Genomic DNA, 17730 nt, shown 5'->3' with positions numbered 1-17730 from the left:
CAGGGGTTCCTCCTGTGAATTACTCCTGGAGATACTCAGGGGACCATATGGGATGCTGGGATCCAGCCTACGTCAGCCGCGTGCAAGTCCCCTGTACTATCGCCCCGGCCTTAAACTATCTGTTTTTTTTTTTAATACTTCTAATACTCATAACACTCAGCAGTACTTAACTGCTCCAGAGCAAAGGTCACAAGCACAAATGCCACTGGGACTCAGGCAAAGTAAAGAGACCCCGGCCAAGTGTTAGACGGTAGGGAGTGGTGGGGACTCTTGGCAAAGGGTGCCACATTTTCTTCCTTTAAAGGAGCTCCTGCTCTCACCTTGGGTCTGTGGAGGTGTTGCGGTCCCACCACACTCAAACAGAAGGGTCCTTCCATGTCCTGGCAGACTGCCTACCCAGGTCCAGTCGGGGGCTTCTCCCTAACCCATCTTTCCTGGCCTCCACGATTCCACCCTTCCGTGGTTTTCTTCCTCCCACCTTCCCTCCTTCCTCCCTCTTGTTTCTCTGTTGGCTGGACCATGTCCCCTCTGTTCAGCCACCACCTGGGGGGCTTCAAACCTCTTCTGTGTCTGCACTCACTCTCTCCCCATCCGGAGAACACATGCGTTGCCCGGTTCCATCTCCCGTGGCTTTACCCATCTCTCTCAACTCTCTCCATCTCTCTGCCTCCACCGCTGTGGCCTTGACCCGGGCATCTCCACCTCTGGCCCGAGGAGGCGCCATAGACACTCCCTTCATTTCCGTTCCTCACCCACTCCTGCTCTGTTCTCTCTGCAGAAGCCAGGATGCTGCCTCTAGTACCCGGGGGAGGAACTCAGCACTAGAGCACTTAGCTGGTGTGTGAAGCCCCTGAGCTCCATTCCTGGCGCTGTCAAAACCGAACTAGCAACTTGGCAACAGATTCTAAAATAAAATCTGATTGGGAGCTAGAGAGATAGTACAGCAGGGAGGGCATTTGCCTTGCACGAGACTGACCAGGCTCAATTCTTTATGGTCTCCTGAGCACCGCCAGGTGAGATCCCTGAGTGCAGAGCCAGGAGTAAGCCCTGAGCATCTCTAGGTGTGACCCAAAAACCAAAAGATAAAAATTTTAAAAAATATATGATCAAGTTGTTTCTAAGCTTGTTGTTGTTGTTGTTGTTGTTGTTATTTTGACTTTGGGACCACACGCAGTGGTGCTGGAGACTCAGTGCTCAGTGCTCACGGCCCATGTGGTGTTGAATTGAACTTCCTACAGGCTGTACATATGTTACAGCCCAGGGAGGCTCTCTACAGCCCTCACTTGACATGTTTAAAACCTTTCTATGGTAATTCACAGATGTTGGCATTTGGGAAGGGGGGTGCTCAGAGCCAGCTCTTCAGAAAATTCTTTTCTTGTTCTTTCTTTTCTTTCTTTCTTTTTTTTTTTTAAAAAAAAGTTGAATCACTATATGGGACTGGAGAGATAGCACAGCGGGTAGGGCATTTGCCTTGCCAACCCGGGTTCTATTCCCAGCATCCCATATGGCCCCCTGAGCACCGCCAGGAGTAACTCCTGTGCATTGCCAGGTGTGACTCAAAAAGCAAAAAATAAAAAAATAAGAATAAATAAATTGAATCACTATATATCATCACGAATCACAAAGCAGTTCATGATTGGGTTTCAGTCATACAATGTTCGAACACCTATGCCTTCCCCAGTACTTATTTTCCACCACCAGTGACCCCAGTTCCCTCCACCGTACCTCCCCCCATAGAGGCACCTTTCTTCTCTCTCTCTCTCTCTCTTCTCCCTCTCTCTCTCTTCCCTCTCTCTCTCTCTCTCTCTCTCTCCTTTTGTGCATTATGCTTGCAATATAGATGTTAAGAGGTCATGTTGTTTGTTCAGGGTGTTCGATATTTTTCTTTTTTTCTGTAGTTTGGGGAGAAACAGGCCTCCTGGTGATGGTTGTCATCACAACAGTGCGCTTAGGGGCAGGGCTCATCTGGGGTGTTGCTGGGGGGTCGCACTGGGTGATGTGGGGTGATGCCAGGGATGGAACCACCGCCCTGCAGGAGCTCTGCCACAGAGCCATACCATCGTGTCCTTTCCTTTTTAATGTAGGAGTACTGCTATTTATTCAGACACTGATTAAACTTACTGAAGCGGGCATGAACTCCACAATACTCTTTTTTAAAAAAAATGTAAAAGTTTATTTTCATAAAGTTGTTCACAATAATTGTTTATATTCAATATTCCAACACTAATTCCACCACCATTGCACCCTCCCACCACCATTATTTCAAATTTTCCCACCACCACTCAAGCCTGCCCCACAGGCAGATGCTAAATAATTCATTTTGTATTGCTTATTATGAATAGCATGAGTTGTCATGTGGCCACAAAAGTGGCCAAGCACTCCTGGAATTCTAAACTTTTTAAAAAATATATTTGGGGTCTGGAGGCATCTCTGCGGTGTGCTGCTCTGTTCCAAGCTTCATTACTCGGGTCCTTTCTTTTGTTTTGTTTTGAGGGGATCCCGCCCACAGTGCTCAGGGACCACCACATGGCAGTGTTTGGGGGACTGTTTGGGGTGCTAGGATTTGAACCAGACTGGTGGCCACAGTTAAGCAAGTACCTTCACCTTTGTCTGGTCTCTCAGACCCTGATGGTTTGGTTGGGTTGGGTTGGGTTGGGTTGGGTTGGGTTGGGTTGGGATTGGTTGCAACAATCAGCGGTGCCCAGCAGCTATTCGTGGCTCAGGGAACCATGCAGTGCTGGGGTGCTAACCAGGTCTCCTTTGTGCAAAGCACATTGGCCTCCTTCAGACAGACCCCAAGATTTTTAAGTAGATTTATAACCTCAAAAGCAGGAAACTTAGGACTAGAGCAATAGTACGGTGGGTAGGGCATTTGCCTTGCACACAGCCAACCCGGGTTCAATTCCCAGCATCCAATAGGGTCCCCCGAGCACCACCAGGAGTAATTCCTGAGTGCAGAGCCAGGAGTAACCCTTGTCCATTGTTGGGTGTAACCCAAAAATCTAAAAAAAAGAAAGGCTGGCAAATTAAATCATAAACTTTTAAAAAATCTCATACCAGAAATATATATATATGTATATATTAAAAAAAAACACAAACAAAAAACAAAACCCGTCACATCTATGAGTCAAACACAGCCAAAGGGCTGGCTTCTGGCTTCTTCTCTGAGGACCGTAGACAGAATTTCTCTTGATGCTTCTGTTTGCGAAGTGTTTATAAAGGGCTTGTGGATGGGGCTTGCTAAGACAAAGTGTCTCTCCATTCCTTTTCCCTGGGGGAGCGAGCGTGGACCCACAGCCCTGCAGAGACTCAGAGGGTCTGTTCTTGGCACGAAGGGCTCTGCACGCGCTCGTGGGGTCATGGCCTGAGCTCTCCTCCCGTGTCCCCTTTCCCCATTCCAAGACCAGGCCTTCCGGGACCCGCTTCCTTGGCATCGCTGTGCTCCACCTCTCCTCAACCCCGCTCTGGTGAGCCCTGAACCCCACTTTCACAGCTCTGGCTGCCTGGGGTGCAGGGGTGTCCGCCTTCCCGCGGGGAACTGGAGCAGCTTGACAAGATGGTGAGGGCCATGCTGAGGTGACACACAGTCTGTGACCCCCACGACCTGCCCAGACCCACATAGAGGTCTTCGCAGATGCCTTGGTCTGCCTGGCCTAGGGGCCTCCGTGGGCTCCCAGGGTCTCTCAGTGGGTAGCCCTGAACCCTTGGATTTGCCCCTGCACCTCCTTATCCCACTGTCCCCACAGCCCCACGCCGGAGGGGTCCGCGCTGTCCTCCATTTACCGACAGGAAACTGTGGAAGTTTCCAGAGAGGAGGCCAGTTGTCAAGGCCCTGGGCTCCTGAGTGCTGGAGTCCCCGGAGTTTAGAGTTTCTCCGCCTGGGCCTTCCAGGGAGAGGAGGCTGCGCCTACTTCTGAAGAGAGAGATCTGAAAGGAAAGTGCTGGAAATAGACCTGAACGCAAACCTGCTTTGTGTGGGCCGGAGTGTGAGTCAGAGGCGTCCTCCGCCGAAGGCCTTCTCCCGCGCCTCCAGACTATTTTTTACTTTCTTGATTTGGGGCCACACCTGGCGGTGCTCAGGGTTTATTCCTGGTGGAACTCTGGGGACCCTCTGAGGTGTCCAGGGAACAAACCCGGGTCAGCCGTGTGCAAGGCAGATGCCCTCTCCACCGCCTTTTCTCTCCAGTCCCGTTCCCGGACTGTTTGATCACCTGCCAACCCCGGGGGTCCCGTGACGTTTGCTGTGAATGGTGTGTTTGTTTTAGAAATACTCGCTTTTGGAGGGAGTTGGTGCTCAGTGGAGAGGTGAGGTTTGAGAGATCCACGGGCGAATGAAACAGGGCAGGGGAGACACTCGGCGCTCTGCGTCACGGGAGGCCGGGGTTCAATCCCCAGTGTCATATCAACCTGGAGCACTGTCAGAAGCTGGCCCCGAGCACCGCTCGGGTGTGGCGCCCCCAATGCAAACAAGAATGTGTTGCACAGTCCTTGCCCGGGATGCCCTGGCTTCTAGAAGGAGGGGAACGCATGGAGAGGAAATCTGCGAGGGGCTCAAGGGGGCCTGGGCAGAACCCTGGGGTCTCGGCCAAGGACTCAGGAACTTCTCCCCTCCGAGGTCCAAGTGCCCTCAGAGGGGACCACATAGGAGGGAAGTGGCAGATGCATCTGTTTCCTGGGGCTGCCGCCTCTCCTCAACATGGGACCGCCATCAACTGGGCGATAGCAGATTTTTGGTCTCATGTTTCTGGAGTCTGGGAGTCCACAACCCAGGGGGTCAGTGAGACCCCACTCCCTTCAGGTGCGAGGAAGCATCTTCTGTGAGTTTCTCTCTCCTAGCAGCTGGCCAACCCTGGCACCCTGGACGAATAGAATTCCCCAGCTGCTGACCTACCCTGCCTTCTCCCTGCATGCTCTCCTCTTCTCTGTGGGACCCGTCCCCGGGTCCAAACAGTCACCAGACACAGGGCCCGAGAGGTGGCTCAGTGGGCAGAGCACAGGCTGTGCTTGCAGGAGACCGGGGTTCTATCCTCAGCACCGTCAGCAGTGAACCCCGATTATCCTGAGCATCTCTATGTGTGGCCCCCAAATAAAATGACTCCAGTCATAAGGTATTTCAGCTCACCTCACAGTCCTCATTGGAACTGGGCAGGGGACACACTCGGCGCTCCCACAAGACCTTATTTTTCTTTTTTTAAAATTTTTTCCTTAATTTTTGTGGTTTTTTTTGGGGGGGGTCCTAACTCTGAAAGAGCCTTGAATGTAGCACTTTTCAGAATCTCAGGGCTAGGATGAAGGAGACGTTACTGGTGCCTGCTCAAGGCAATCGACGAACAATAGGATGATCGTGATCATGATTGTTGGGTCACACCAGTGATGCTCAGGGGTTTCTCCTGGCTCTGCACTCAGGAATTACTTCTGGTGGTGCTCAGGGGACCACATGGGATGAGAGTGAACTCAAGTTGGCCGCATGCCAGGCAAACATCCTTCTCGCTGAACTATCGCTCCAGCCCCAAGACCTTATTTTTCAAACAGGGTCACATTCTAGAGCATCTGATGTTAGGATCCAGAAGATCTTCTTTTGGTGGGGGTTGAGGAGAACAAGCAAGAGTTTCATTCAGAAAAAAAAAAAATTGATTCCACCCAGGACTGAAGAGAAAGGGTTTATCAGACCAGGGAACTGGACAGAGGCCGGAAGTGAGGTCCAGATGTGATGGGATGGGCAGGAGAATGGGGTGGGCGGCTCTTGGGGGTTCTGAGGCCAGTTTGCAGAGTAGGGTGGGATGTGAAGGCAGCTGGAGCAGGTCAGTTGACCTCTGAGTCCCGAGAGACTCCTCTATAAAGTGGGCAGAGAGGGCACCTGGCCCCAAATGCCACTGGCAGTTCATTTCAGATGAACTACTGAAAAATAGAGTACTTGGAATAAGAATGATCTAAAATAAAAATTACTTATTTCCTTTCCTTTCTCTCTTTGCGGGGGAGGGTTTCGGGAATCAAGCCTGGCAGTGCTCACAGCCTATCTTTGCTCTATGCTCAGGAGTGAACCCCGACAGTGTTTGGGGGACCACATGTGATGCCGGGATTAAACTGAGGTTGGCCATACTATACCAGCACTTGCATGCAAGGTGCTCACTTCACCCTCTGTCCTCTCCAGCCCACTCTTTTTTAAAATTTTTTCTTTTTTAGCTCCGGAAGTCTCCTTTCTGAGTTCTCAGGGCTCACCACTGCTCACATCCGTAGAGAGGCCGGCCTGGCAGACAGTAAGTCCATCTGATCTCTGGCAACCTAGCACAGACGTCTCCAGACTTATTTGCTCTGTGGACTCCTTTACAGAAAAGAATCACTCAGCGCTGCCCTGCCCCCCATGTCTACCTTCTTTTTTTTTTTTATTTTTGGGTCACACCCAGAGACACACAGGGGTTACTCCTGCCTCATGCACTCAGGAATTACTCCTGGCGGTCCTCAGGGGACCATATGGGGTGCTGAGAATCAAACCCGGGTCAGCCGTGTGCAAGGCAAATGCCCTCCCTGCTGTGCTATCTCTCCAGCCCCCTCCCTTCTTTTTTTTTTAATGACTTTTTTGGGGGGTCACACCCGGCAATTCACAGGGGAAACTCCTGGCTCTGCACTCAGGAATTACTCCTGGCAGTGCCCAGGGGATTATATGGGATGCTGGGAATCGAACCTGGGTCGGCCGCATGCAAGGCAAAATGCCCTACCCGCTGTGTTATCGTTCCAGCCCCTTTTTAATGACTTTTTAATTCTTTATTTTTTGTTTAAATTTATTAATATTTTTTCAGCGTTTATAAGCTTGGCTCCTTTTTCATTCTCTTTCCTTTTTTATGGTAAAAGTATTTTATGAGACTATAAAATATGGTCTTAATAAATCCCAATGTACTTTTCTTCTTCTTCTTTTTTTTTTTTAACAAAACTGTTCATGATTGGATTTCAGTCATGCAGTGTTCCAACACCCATCCCTCCACCAGTGTACATTTCCCAGCACCAGTGTCCCTGGGTTCCCTCCCATCACCCTCACCCCCCCCCATATCTACTTTCTTTAAAGGAACAGAAAGCTCCACTACCCCTTGTGCCAGACAGAGTCTACTACCTCCCACCCCCGCTCGATCACTGGGACAGTATTATCCACTTAGAGAAACACTGGTCCAGAATGTTCTTCCTGGGGTGGAGAAATAGCTCAGCGTTCTGGAGGCAGGTGCTAGGCCCTGCGTTTGATCTCTGGTACTTTATGGCCCACCAAGGCCCCCCTGAAACATTTCTGGACCGGAGCCATCCAGCCCAGCTGGTAATCTCCCCACCATTAATGCTAATCCTTTTTTAAAAAAAATTTTTATTAGTGAATCACCGTGAGGTACAGTTACAGACTTATAAACTTTCGTGCTTGTGTATCAGTCATACAATGTTTGAGTACCCATCCCTCTACCAGTGCCCATTCTCCACCACTGATAATCCCAGTATCCCTCCCACCCACTCCCACCTCATCCCCCCCACCCCACCCTGCCTCTGTGGCAGGGCATTCCCTTTTGATCTCTCTCCTTTTGGGTATTGTGGTTTGTGGAGCGATAGTACAGCGGGTAGGGCGTTCGCCTTACAAGCGGCCAACATGGCCGACCCGAGTTCGATTCCTCCGCCCCTCTCGGAGAGCCCGGCAAGCTACCGAGAGTATTCGATATGCCAGACACAGTAACAACAAAGTCTCCAATGGAGACGTTACTGGGCCCGCTCGAGCAAATCGACGATCAACGGGAGGGCCTTTACCTTACCTTTACCTTAATAGAGGTATTGAGCGACCATCATATTCAGTCTATAGTCTACTTTCAGCACGCATCTCCCATCTCAAGTGGGTCCTCTAACCACACTTTACTTGGTGTTCCCTTCTCTATCTGAGCTGCCTTTTCCTCCAGCATGTGAGGCCAGCTTCCAAGCCATGAAGCAAACCTCCTGGTACTTATCTCTACTATTCTTGGGTGCTAGTCTCCCATTCTGTTACTTTATATTCCACAGGTGAGTGCAGTCTTTCTATGTCTGTCCCTCTCTCTTTTTTACTCATTTCACTTAGTATGATACTTTCCATGTTGATCCACCTATATGCAAAGTTCATGACAGCTGCATAGTATTCCATTGTGTAGATGTACCAAAGTTTCTTTAACCAGTCATCTGTTCTTGGGCACTCGGGTTTTTTCCAGATTCTGGCTATTGTAAACAGTAATGCTAATCCTTTCTGGGGGGTTCAATTTGTTTGGTTTTGGGGCTACACGGAGCAGTGTTCATGGTTTACTACTGTCTCTGGCCTCAGGGATCACTCCAGATGGGGCTCAGGGGAACATATTGTGATGCCAGGTGTCAAATCTGGGTCAGGTGAGTCCAAGGCAAGCGTCCTACCTGCTGTACTATCTCTCTAGCCCAATACTAATAATATTTTTTAATGACAAAGTGACTAGATTATTATTAATTTGAGTTGATTTCATTATGGCTAACAAAAATAAACAATTTAAAAATAGACAAAAGGGAGGAGTGGAGTGTTTGGCAGAAGCCCATTGGTGGGGCATTTGCCATGCATGTGTGAAAAAGGCCTGATTTCTTCCCCCACCATCACCTTTTTAAAATTTTTTTCATAAAGTTGTTCACAATACTGGATTACATTCAATATTTCGACACCAGTGCCACCACCATCACACCTGCCCACCACCAATATTTTGAGTTTCCCTCTACAACTCAAACCTGCCCAACAGGCAGATGCTAGATAATTTATTTGTATTGCCCGCTAGGAATAACATAGGATGTCACACAGCGGCCGCGCGCCAAGAAATCTAAAATTTTAGATAATTAGGGTCTAGAGAAATCTCTGAAGTGAGCTGCTCGGTTCGGAGATTCTTTTGTGTGTCTCTGGATCATGGTGGTTAATGAGCTTAAATAGTCGCTGGAGGCAGCTTGCGGGTGTGATATCCAGGGTCCCATGGGGGCGGGGAGATGGGTAGAGGCCTGGTTTCAAAGCCCCGCATCGTCAATTTTTTTTTTTAATAGGAAGGCTTGAGTATAACCCCTTGGCATTCCCATCAGAAACAGCAATAACACCTGCAACAGTTACCAGGATGGAAAGGGAGAGGGAGGAGGAAATCATGAAAAACAAAAGGAATGAAAAAAAACTAAGGTTGTTGTCGGGGCCACGCCTCGCTGTGCTGGGCCATTTGGGGGTGAAATAAACGGCCTTTTGGAGGCATTTGCTTTTGTACCACAGCCCACCAGGCCCCAGAGGAGTGAATTTTGAGATTTACTTCAGAGTGGATACACCTTAAAGATATGATGCTAATCGAAGTAGGCTGGCACAAAAAGACAAAATCTCCAGGTTCCCGTGTCTGAGTGAGTTTCCTAGAGGAGAGGAGTTTGTAGAGAGAGGAAATAGAATGATGCCAGGGGCCCGAGCCAGATAGCACAGCGGGGAGGGCTTTTGCCTTACATGTGGCTAACCTGGGTTCAATCCCTGGTACCCCATGTTGTCCCCCGTGGGCAACCAGGAGTGATTCCTGAGTGCAGAGTTAGGAATAACCCCTGAGCATTGCCAGGTGGGATCCAAAAAAAAACATAAACAAAAACAAAACAAACCAAGAAGAGAGAAATTAGAACGGCACTTGCAGCAGAGAAAATACAGCGACCACCAAATAAGTTAGATGGCGCCGACCCTGTTTCTCTAGTGAGCGGAGTACAGGGAGAGGGAAGACACAAAGGGCTGGAGCACATGCTTCGCATATGGGAGCACCAGCTTTAATCCCAGGCACAATCTGATCCACACCCCCGCCCTGCACCCCTGCACCCTGTTTGGCTCACTGTGAGGCCATTCATCTTTCGTGCTAGAGTTCTGCCGCCACAGGTGATTCTAAGGCCGTCATTCTCACAACTGGGGAGATGTGTTCTGGGGGTGCACGTGAGGGAGCAGTCGGGGGCCTTGGGGAGATGGGACCCCAGGTGAGGTGCAGCAATAGTGTATCTCACAGCTGCCCCACGCCACCCCGTCCGCCTCACCCTCCTCCTGGTTCTTCCCGGGCTCCTCCCCAGGCTCTCCCACACTTGGTTGTTTATTTACTTAGGATTCTGCTGGGAGGGGACCCAGGACAGAAAACCAACAGGCTGAGTGCTCTCCTCGGGCCACGCTCCCCTGCACAAATGCAGGCTGAGTGCTCCCCGTTGGGCCATACGCTGTCCCCCCCCACACACACACACACATGTGCAGGTTGAGTGCTTCACTCTGGGCCCACACCCTCCCCCTCCACACACACAAACACACAGGCAGGCTGAGTGCTCCCCGCTGGGCTATACCCTGGGCGCGCGCACACACACACACACACACACACACGCGCACGCGCGCGCAGACTGAGTGCTCCTCACTGAACCATACCCTTCCCCCTCCCACACACACATGCATAGGTTGAGTGCTTCCCAGTGGGCCACACTCTGGGTCCACACACACACACACACACACACACACACATACACACACACACAGTCTGAGTGCTCCCTTCTGGGCTACACCCTGGGTTGCACACACACACACATAACACACACACATGCAGACTGACTCTGCCCCATCTGGGCTACACCCTGGGTGCACATGCGCACACACGCGCGCACGTAGACTGAGTGCTCCCTGCCGGATCACATCCTGGGAATTACACACACACACACACACACACACACACGCAGATGAAGTGCTCCCCAATGGGCCACACTCTGGGCATATACACACATACACATAGGCTGAGTGCTCCCCACTGGGGTTACACCCTGGACACGTGTGCGCGCGCACACACACACACACTCACACACACGCAGGCTGAGTGCTCCCCGCTGGGCTACACCCTTGGGTATACACACATACACACACACACAGACTGAGTGCTCCCCACTGGGCTACACCCTGGGCACACACACACGTGCTCCCGCTGGGTTGAGTGCTCCCGCTGGGCTACACCCTGCCCGTGTGCAGCTCCTCTCAGCCTCTGTGGACAGTGTGCTGAAGACAGCGGCCGGCCCTCCACCCCACTGCATAATCATCTCCCCCCCCCCCCCCCGGCTTAACTTTATGCTTTAGGGGGCTGCCGTGGCAATGCTGCGGAGCCCAGGGTGCTCCCGGCTGTGCTTGAATTGTGCATGTGGTGCCAGGACTGGACTTGGGGCCTCCTGTGCAATGCAGGGGCTCCAGCCCTCTGCACCGCCTCCCCGGCTGCCTCCCCTCCTTTAAAGCTCTCTGCTCCCACTCCCCTTTCCCTCACCTCTTCTCTCTCCCCCACTGTTGTGCTCCTGGCACCGTTCACTTTCCTGCTTCCGGTTACTTCTCACTCAGGCTCTGAAAGCCGCAGGAAGGGCTGTCTAGGCCAGCTGTAGACTTGGTCCCTGGCACTTCCTGGGAGAGGCCCGTGTCTCCCAGATTCCTCCCAGAATGGAGAGGGGACAGCGGCCATGACACTTGGGAGGCCTTTCGCGGGCAAACAGCTGCCGAAGATTCTTCGGGAACCCCCATGGGTAAGAGTGCTGCCCCCCTCCCGCCCCCCGGCCCTTCACCCAAGGACCTTCAGGCTTTTGTGGGTGCACATCTAAAACAGCCCTGGAGTCCCCCATGTGGCAGTCCAGACCCAGCTTCTGAGCAGCCGAGAGAGCCAACCTGTCGGGGTTGAGAGCCGCCTGCTAACGGGCAGAAAATGAGCTCCCTGATCCCAAAGTTCTGTACAAAGGCCCCCTGCCGCCAATGTGCAGTGAAAAATTCCCCCCAGAGTCACGTGCCCCGAGGGTGGCTCTGGGCTCGCCAGGCTCTCGGCTGCTCCCCGCAGCTCCCCCATGCCCGGCCCACGGGCCTTGTGCGGGACTCCTGGCGCCGGCCCCTGGCGGCGAAGACGCGAAAAGCAGCAGCTTTGGCCGCCGCCCAGCGGCCCCATCTGTAATCTTCCTGCCCAACCTGGCTCTGGCAGATCCCGGCACACCGAGAAGCTGCCACTGCGGGGGTGATTCAGCCGGGGGTGGGGGAGTTGGGGGGTGGACACGGGACCCGGGGCCTGACACTGGCTTCCGAGGAGAGCTGAGAAGCCCAGCCCCGGAGCGAGCCTCAGCACAAATGCCATCCGAACGGCTCACCCTCTGCTGGCATCACCGAATCCCCTCCTCGTGGCTTTAGGCCAGTGGACCCCTGTTTCTTGCTCCCTAAAATGCAGCCTGAACCGATATCCAGACCCTGCCAACGGGGACCCCGCTTCTTTCTTCCCCAGGCCCTCCCTCTCCCCCCACCCCGCCTCCAACTGGTGTCCAGATTGTGGAGATTGAACTTTATTATTTTGGGGGCCACACCCAGGGGCGTCTCCAAACTCCGTGCTCAGAGGTCGCTCCCTGAGGTGCCAGGGATCAGCCAGGGATCAGCCGCGTGCAAGGCAAGTTTGTCCTTTATTTATCTTTCGGGGGGAGCGGGAGGGGGAGCAGGAAGAGCAGGATCAGACAGATGGTGCCAGGCTTTCAGGGGAGCCCAGCTGGTTCGGGACACGAATGGGCACTGCCTCAGGGGGACCGGGGATGGACAGACGTGCCCCACACAGACAATGTCCTCACGACTGCAAAAGCTCCCCACCCCAAGCCCTTTCCACTTCCTTTCACTTCTAGGCCCCCACCCCGCACCCCCGGTGGCCTGCCTCACTTTGTCCCGTGGGTCCCCCCGTAAAACGGCTCTCCTAGCAAATGGGGCTTTTCTGCCCTGTGACCTCAAGCTGCCCCCCACCTATAGACATGCACCCCCGAGAGATGAGGAGGAACGGACCTGGCGCCTGCACAGCATGCTTCCGCCCTCCCCAGCACCCTGGCGTGGGAGAAAGGCCTTGTGGGAGAAGGCAGGCCCACCCCCGCAGCACCCCCACTTCCAACAGGCCCCTCCAAAAGTCACCTCTGGCAGCAGATTGGGTGCCAGACTGCGCTCCACCCGACTTCCCAACCAGAATGTTCTTGCTCTTTCTCCCCTCCCCGAAGAGTTTGTACTGCACTGCCAAGGGAAATCCAATGTCAGAAGCCCCCTCAGAGCTGGCTGCATGCCTCCCCTGCCGTGCAAGGGCCCTGGGGTGGGATTCTAGTCGCAGCGACCCCCCCCCCCCCCGCCAGCCAGCGTCCCAGCATCCTCCCAGAGGGGCCCGGGCTTTGGTCGGGCAGCTCTCCCCGTGGCGGGCTGTCGTCGCCGCCGCCGCCGTGCGGTGACTCAGGGTGGCCGGCGGCGCGTCAGGTGCCCTTGCTCTCTGTCCGCTCCTCATCAACGGTCTGGGCTGTGCTGACCGTGCGCAGTTGCCCCACGGCTGCGGGCTTCACCGACAGGACCAGGCGTTTGCGGAAGGTCTCACAGAGCACGATGTACACGAAGGGGTTGAGGCAGCTGTTGGCATAGCCGAGGCTGATGGCCGCGTTGTACAGGTAGACGAAGGTGAGCGTCGGGCGGCTGATGGACAGCTGCGTCAGCTGGAGCACGTAGTAGGGCGCCCAGCACACGAAGAAGACCAGGCAGATGGCGATGGCCGTGCGGGTCACCCTCTTGGTCCGCAGTCGGATGCTGCGTTGCGAGGCGGGGGCCACCGAGGACGCCATGCGCTGCAGGATCCTCACGTAGGCGGCCGTGATGACCACGAAGGGCAGGGCGAAGGCCAGGAAGAACTGGTACAGGGTGAACCAGTAGAGGTCAGTATCCGGCCTGGGAAGGCGGATGCCGCAGCCCACGGCGCCCCCTGGGAAGGGGATGAGCCTGGCGTAGAGCCACACCGGGGTGATGCTGACGAAGGACAGTGCCCACAGGAGGCAGATGACCAGGGTGGCCACGGACGGCTTCCGGAACTTGGTGGAGGAGATGGGGTGCACAGTGGCCAGGTAGCGGTCGATGGCCATGGCCGTCAGGATGTAGGTGCTGGTGAACTGGCTGTTGGCGTCCATGGCGGTGATGAGCGTGCACATGGTCTCTCCGAAGTGCCACACGCCGTTGCCCATGAGCTGGTGGATCATGAATGGCATCCCCAGGAGGAAGAGGAGGTCCACCACCGAGAGGTTGATGATGAAGATGTCAGGCACGTTGCTGCACCAGTGCAGCTTCGACTTCTTCACCACGGCGAAGATGACGGTGGAGTTGCCCACGATGCCCAGCAGGCAGATGGTGCCGAACACGGACGGCATGATGATGTTGACATAGGAGACGCTCCCGGAGCGGGGACGCAGGCCTGGGGACGAGACGGAAGGAGCAAGCGCCCCCATGGGATCCGGGTCCCCTCGCCAGCGCTCTGAGCTCTGAGCCCAGCGACCCTGCCAGCCGGGTGCCAGCCCTGTGCCCTGGCCTTCCCCATGGGTCCCCTGGGCAATTCGACCAGACTCTCTCATACCACCTGTTTGCTGAAGGGCCTAGTCCCTTGCCTGTGGCCGCCTCTCAGCAGGCCGGACTCAGAGCACCACAGCAGAGCACTTCACCGGGCTTCACGGGCAGTCTGTGGAAATACCTAGAAGGGCACACGTGTGTGTGCATGCCTGCCTGCATGTACACACAAGTATATGTGTGTTGTCCGCATGAGAGTGTACATCACGTGTATACACACACACGTGTGTGTGTATGTGTGTGTGTTTGTGTGTGTGTGTGTACGTGTGTGCGTGCCTGCATGCCGGCACACAGGGGCTGAGTTTTCTTCTATTTGCAGCCCCGCTTGTTTTTCCCTGTGGCAGCTGTTGGTTGGGAGCTGTGTGTGCCTCCACTGCAGGGCATCTCTGTGGGTGACTGTCTTATGGCTTGTGCCCACCGCTTCCTCGCTTCCTCCACAGCCCTTCCGGCTCCTGCTTCCCATGAGGGATCTCCTTGGTCCCAGGGCCCCCTCTACCCCCACTCCCTCCCCACTTCCCACTCCCTCACCCCCTGTCATGGGGACCTAAGCTGGGGACCCAAGCTGGGCTCCGCAGTCCGGCCACCTGGAAATTATTTCCACACCAGCCTCTTCCCTTTCTTGCTTCTCCTCCTCTTTTTCTTCCAAGCTAGAAATCCAGGGCACCTGGGCTCCGGGAATGCCGGGCAGCGCTCCCTGCCCCTGGAAAGTTATTCCCCCTGGAAACCCGGGAGTTCCCGGCTTTGCAGGGGCCTTGCCCAGGGAGCACTCAGCGCCTGAGAATCCCTCAGTCCTGGTAGGAGCGAAAAGCCAGAGCCCCCGGGGCTGTCTCCCCACATCCAGCCCTCCACCTTCTCCTCTGTGATTTTTTTTTTCCCCTGCCAAGCCTGCCTGGGACTCGCCGCTGCCCCTTCACACTTCATAGGGCGCCCCTGCCCTGGGCCGCCTCCCGCCGGCCCCACCCCTGCCTCTAGGCCCCTGCCCCATCCTGCAGCGGACTGCAGAGCTCGTCCCCAAGAACTGTCCCAAAGTTTCCCAAAAGCACTTGGGCTGCGAGGGGGACGCTTCCACCGCCCACCCCCAGAGCAGAGGAGGGAGCACCCCCTTCCCTCTCGCCCCCTCCACCTCCGGGGGACTCACCCGCCAAGGTGAGGTTATCCGGCCCATCCGAAGCGTTGCTGACATTGGGGCCGGGGGGCGGCAGCATCGAGGCTTCCAGGTCCATCGTGGCCGGCGGCTCGGCCCGCGCCCGCCTGCCCGCGCGTCCGCCCCCGCCGGCTGCCGCAGCGCCCGGCGCCCGCCCGCACGTCCCGGCACCCGCGTCCCGCCGCCCTCCAGGAGGGGGGTCTCCCTCGGCCGCCCGGCGCCGCTGACGCCTCCCCGCTCCCTCCTTCCCGGCTCCCACTGACATCACCTAGACACATTAACATGCCGAGCGGATGCGCGTTAACCTCTTCGCGCCCGCGCCGCCGCAGACCGCCCGCAGAGCGGGGCTCGGGACGCCCCGGGACTGCCGCAGGCTGCAAGGGAGGGTCCCGGTCTCTGGAGGCGCGAGGGCTGCCTCCTTGGGGGGAACGGGGGCGATGGGGGGCGAGCCCAGGGCGGGCGGAGGGGACACAGGTGACTGCGGAAAATCCAAGGGTCTCACCCACCCCCTCCTCCCGCGTCAGCCCTCCCCAGCGCCCCTGTACCCGGATTCCAGCTAACTGGTGAGACTGCCAGTGTCTTTCAGAAGCCCAGGAACTGTCCAGGACAGAGCAACCGGCTGGCTGGTGACAAGCCAAGTCCTTGGGAGCCAGAAAGGGGACAGGCTGGCAGAAGTCTTCCATTCCCAAATGTTTGATGTCCTTGAGGTTTGGCTTTTGGTTTGGTTTTCTGTGTGTGTGTGTGTGTGTGTGTGTGTGTGTGTGTGTGTGTGTGGTGGAGGGGGCGGGAACTGGGCCACATTCCTGCAGTACTTGGGGGACCATGTGGTGCAGGGGATTGAACCCAGCCGCCCACATGCAAAGCCTGTGCTCCCTGCACATGCAATAGTTTTTGAGGCGTTCACTGTGGACTCCAAGTAGCAAATACCACAATCTCAACTCCCCTCTCAAATCCCTCCCAAAAGAGATCATCAAACAGAGACAGCCTCTGGGGAGGTCTCCTGCTCTTCCCCTGGGGTCCCTCAGGCCAGGCAGCCCCCAACCAACCCCATGCCTCTGTCTCCTGCAGGCGGTTTACGGTTGGGGAAGGCACTCTTGGCTCCCTCAGAGGCTCAGGTGCTGGTGCCTAGTGAACCGTGTGCCTGGGCGATATTGGGGGTTAGAGAAACATGAGAAACTCTATCTCCAGGACCTCACACCTCTGAGGCAGCACGTGCTTTGACCACTGAAGCCACATCCCCAGTCCCTTGCGTCTTTATGTATTTGCTTCAGCCCCCACAAAATGTTTATTGAGCACATACTACTTGCCTAGCACTTCTGTAAGTAAAAAACAAAGACCCTGAGTCTCTGTCCTCACAGAGATTACTATCAAGTTGGTGTGTGTGTGTGTGTGTGTGTGTGTGTGTGTGTAAATATACAAAGTAAGGACAGATTGTGATATTGGGAAGGAAGGAGGGGGAAAGGGAAGGAAAAAAGACCACTTAAAGCAGAGTGAGCCAACATAGACGCCGGCAAGGGTGGGGGAGGCTGCTTTGTTACTCAGGAGGCCTTTCTCAGAAGTGTTGTTTGATAATTTGCCTGTGATTCTCCCCATCCCCCGCCCCTTCCCTGTTGTGGTATCGCTATTGCATACACACTTAGCTGGGCTCACACATTTAGCCACAGTGCTCACGGGGTCCTGTTGCTCAGGCTGCAGTGCTCACACAGTCGACCACAGTGCTTACACAGTGCTCCTCGAGCTCCGTGCACTCCCAGGGGCCACACTCTGAGCTGAAGCACACAAGTGCGCCCACCATGCCACAGGCTTGCTCACCAAGAGGGCGTCCTCGGGGCAGTGGGGTGCCCGCTGGAGGTCATGCCCCTTCCTGCGATGCCCGCACTGGCCTGGCCGTGGTGCAGCCAGGGATCACTTTGGGTGTGGGGCTGGCAGTGGGATGGTGTCAGCACACGTGGGACCCTTGGATTTGAGTCTGTAACTAGACGAGAGCAGGGCCGGTGCCCTGAGCCCTCGCCTCAGGCCTCTGGTTCCTCTGAGCCTAAGCAGTGTTTCGTGGTGAAGAAGTATCTGGGGACTCTCTGGGGGAGGCGCACTGTGGGCGGCGGGAGTCCCTGAGGGAGGACAGTCTTAGAAGAACTGTCTGGTTCTGATGAAGCCCAGGGGAGTGCCGATGGCGGCTTCAGAGAGGAAACAGCAGGAGCCT

The 17730-nt window shown here is 55.1% G+C and overlaps 1 protein-coding gene across 1 annotated transcript; it reads right to left on the bottom strand.

Annotated features, from left to right (window-relative positions):
* Positions 1–13180: 13180 nt before the first annotated feature.
* MCHR1 (melanin concentrating hormone receptor 1) lies at positions 13181–16036 on the bottom strand. Its single transcript, XM_056137509.1, has 2 exons — positions 15525–16036; positions 13181–14237 (listed from the first exon to the last, which is right to left on the bottom strand). The coding sequence occupies exons 1-2, from the start codon at positions 15793–15795 to the stop codon at positions 13258–13260; spliced, it is 1251 nt and encodes a 416-aa protein (XP_055993484.1). The 5' UTR covers positions 15796–16036; the 3' UTR covers positions 13181–13257.
* Between the last annotated feature and the right edge of the window lie 1694 nt (positions 16037–17730).

This window comes from Sorex fumeus, unplaced genomic scaffold (genome assembly GCF_029834395.1).
Source record: "Sorex fumeus unplaced genomic scaffold, SorFum_2.1 ptg000125l, whole genome shotgun sequence".
NCBI lineage: Eukaryota > Metazoa > Chordata > Mammalia > Eulipotyphla > Soricidae > Sorex > Sorex fumeus.
The sequence above is the reverse complement of the archived record's forward strand: the minus strand, read 5'-3'. Positions and strand labels throughout refer to the sequence as shown.

Coding starts and splice junctions, on each gene's coding strand:
- MCHR1 (XM_056137509.1), bottom strand. CDS start 15,795: ATGTCAGTGGGAGCCGGGAAGGAGGGAGCGGGGAGGCGTCAGCGGCGC. Junction 14,238..15,524: donor GGATAACCTCACCTTGGCGG/GTGAGTCCCCCG, acceptor TCTCGTCCCCAG/GCCTGCGTCCCCGCTCCGGG.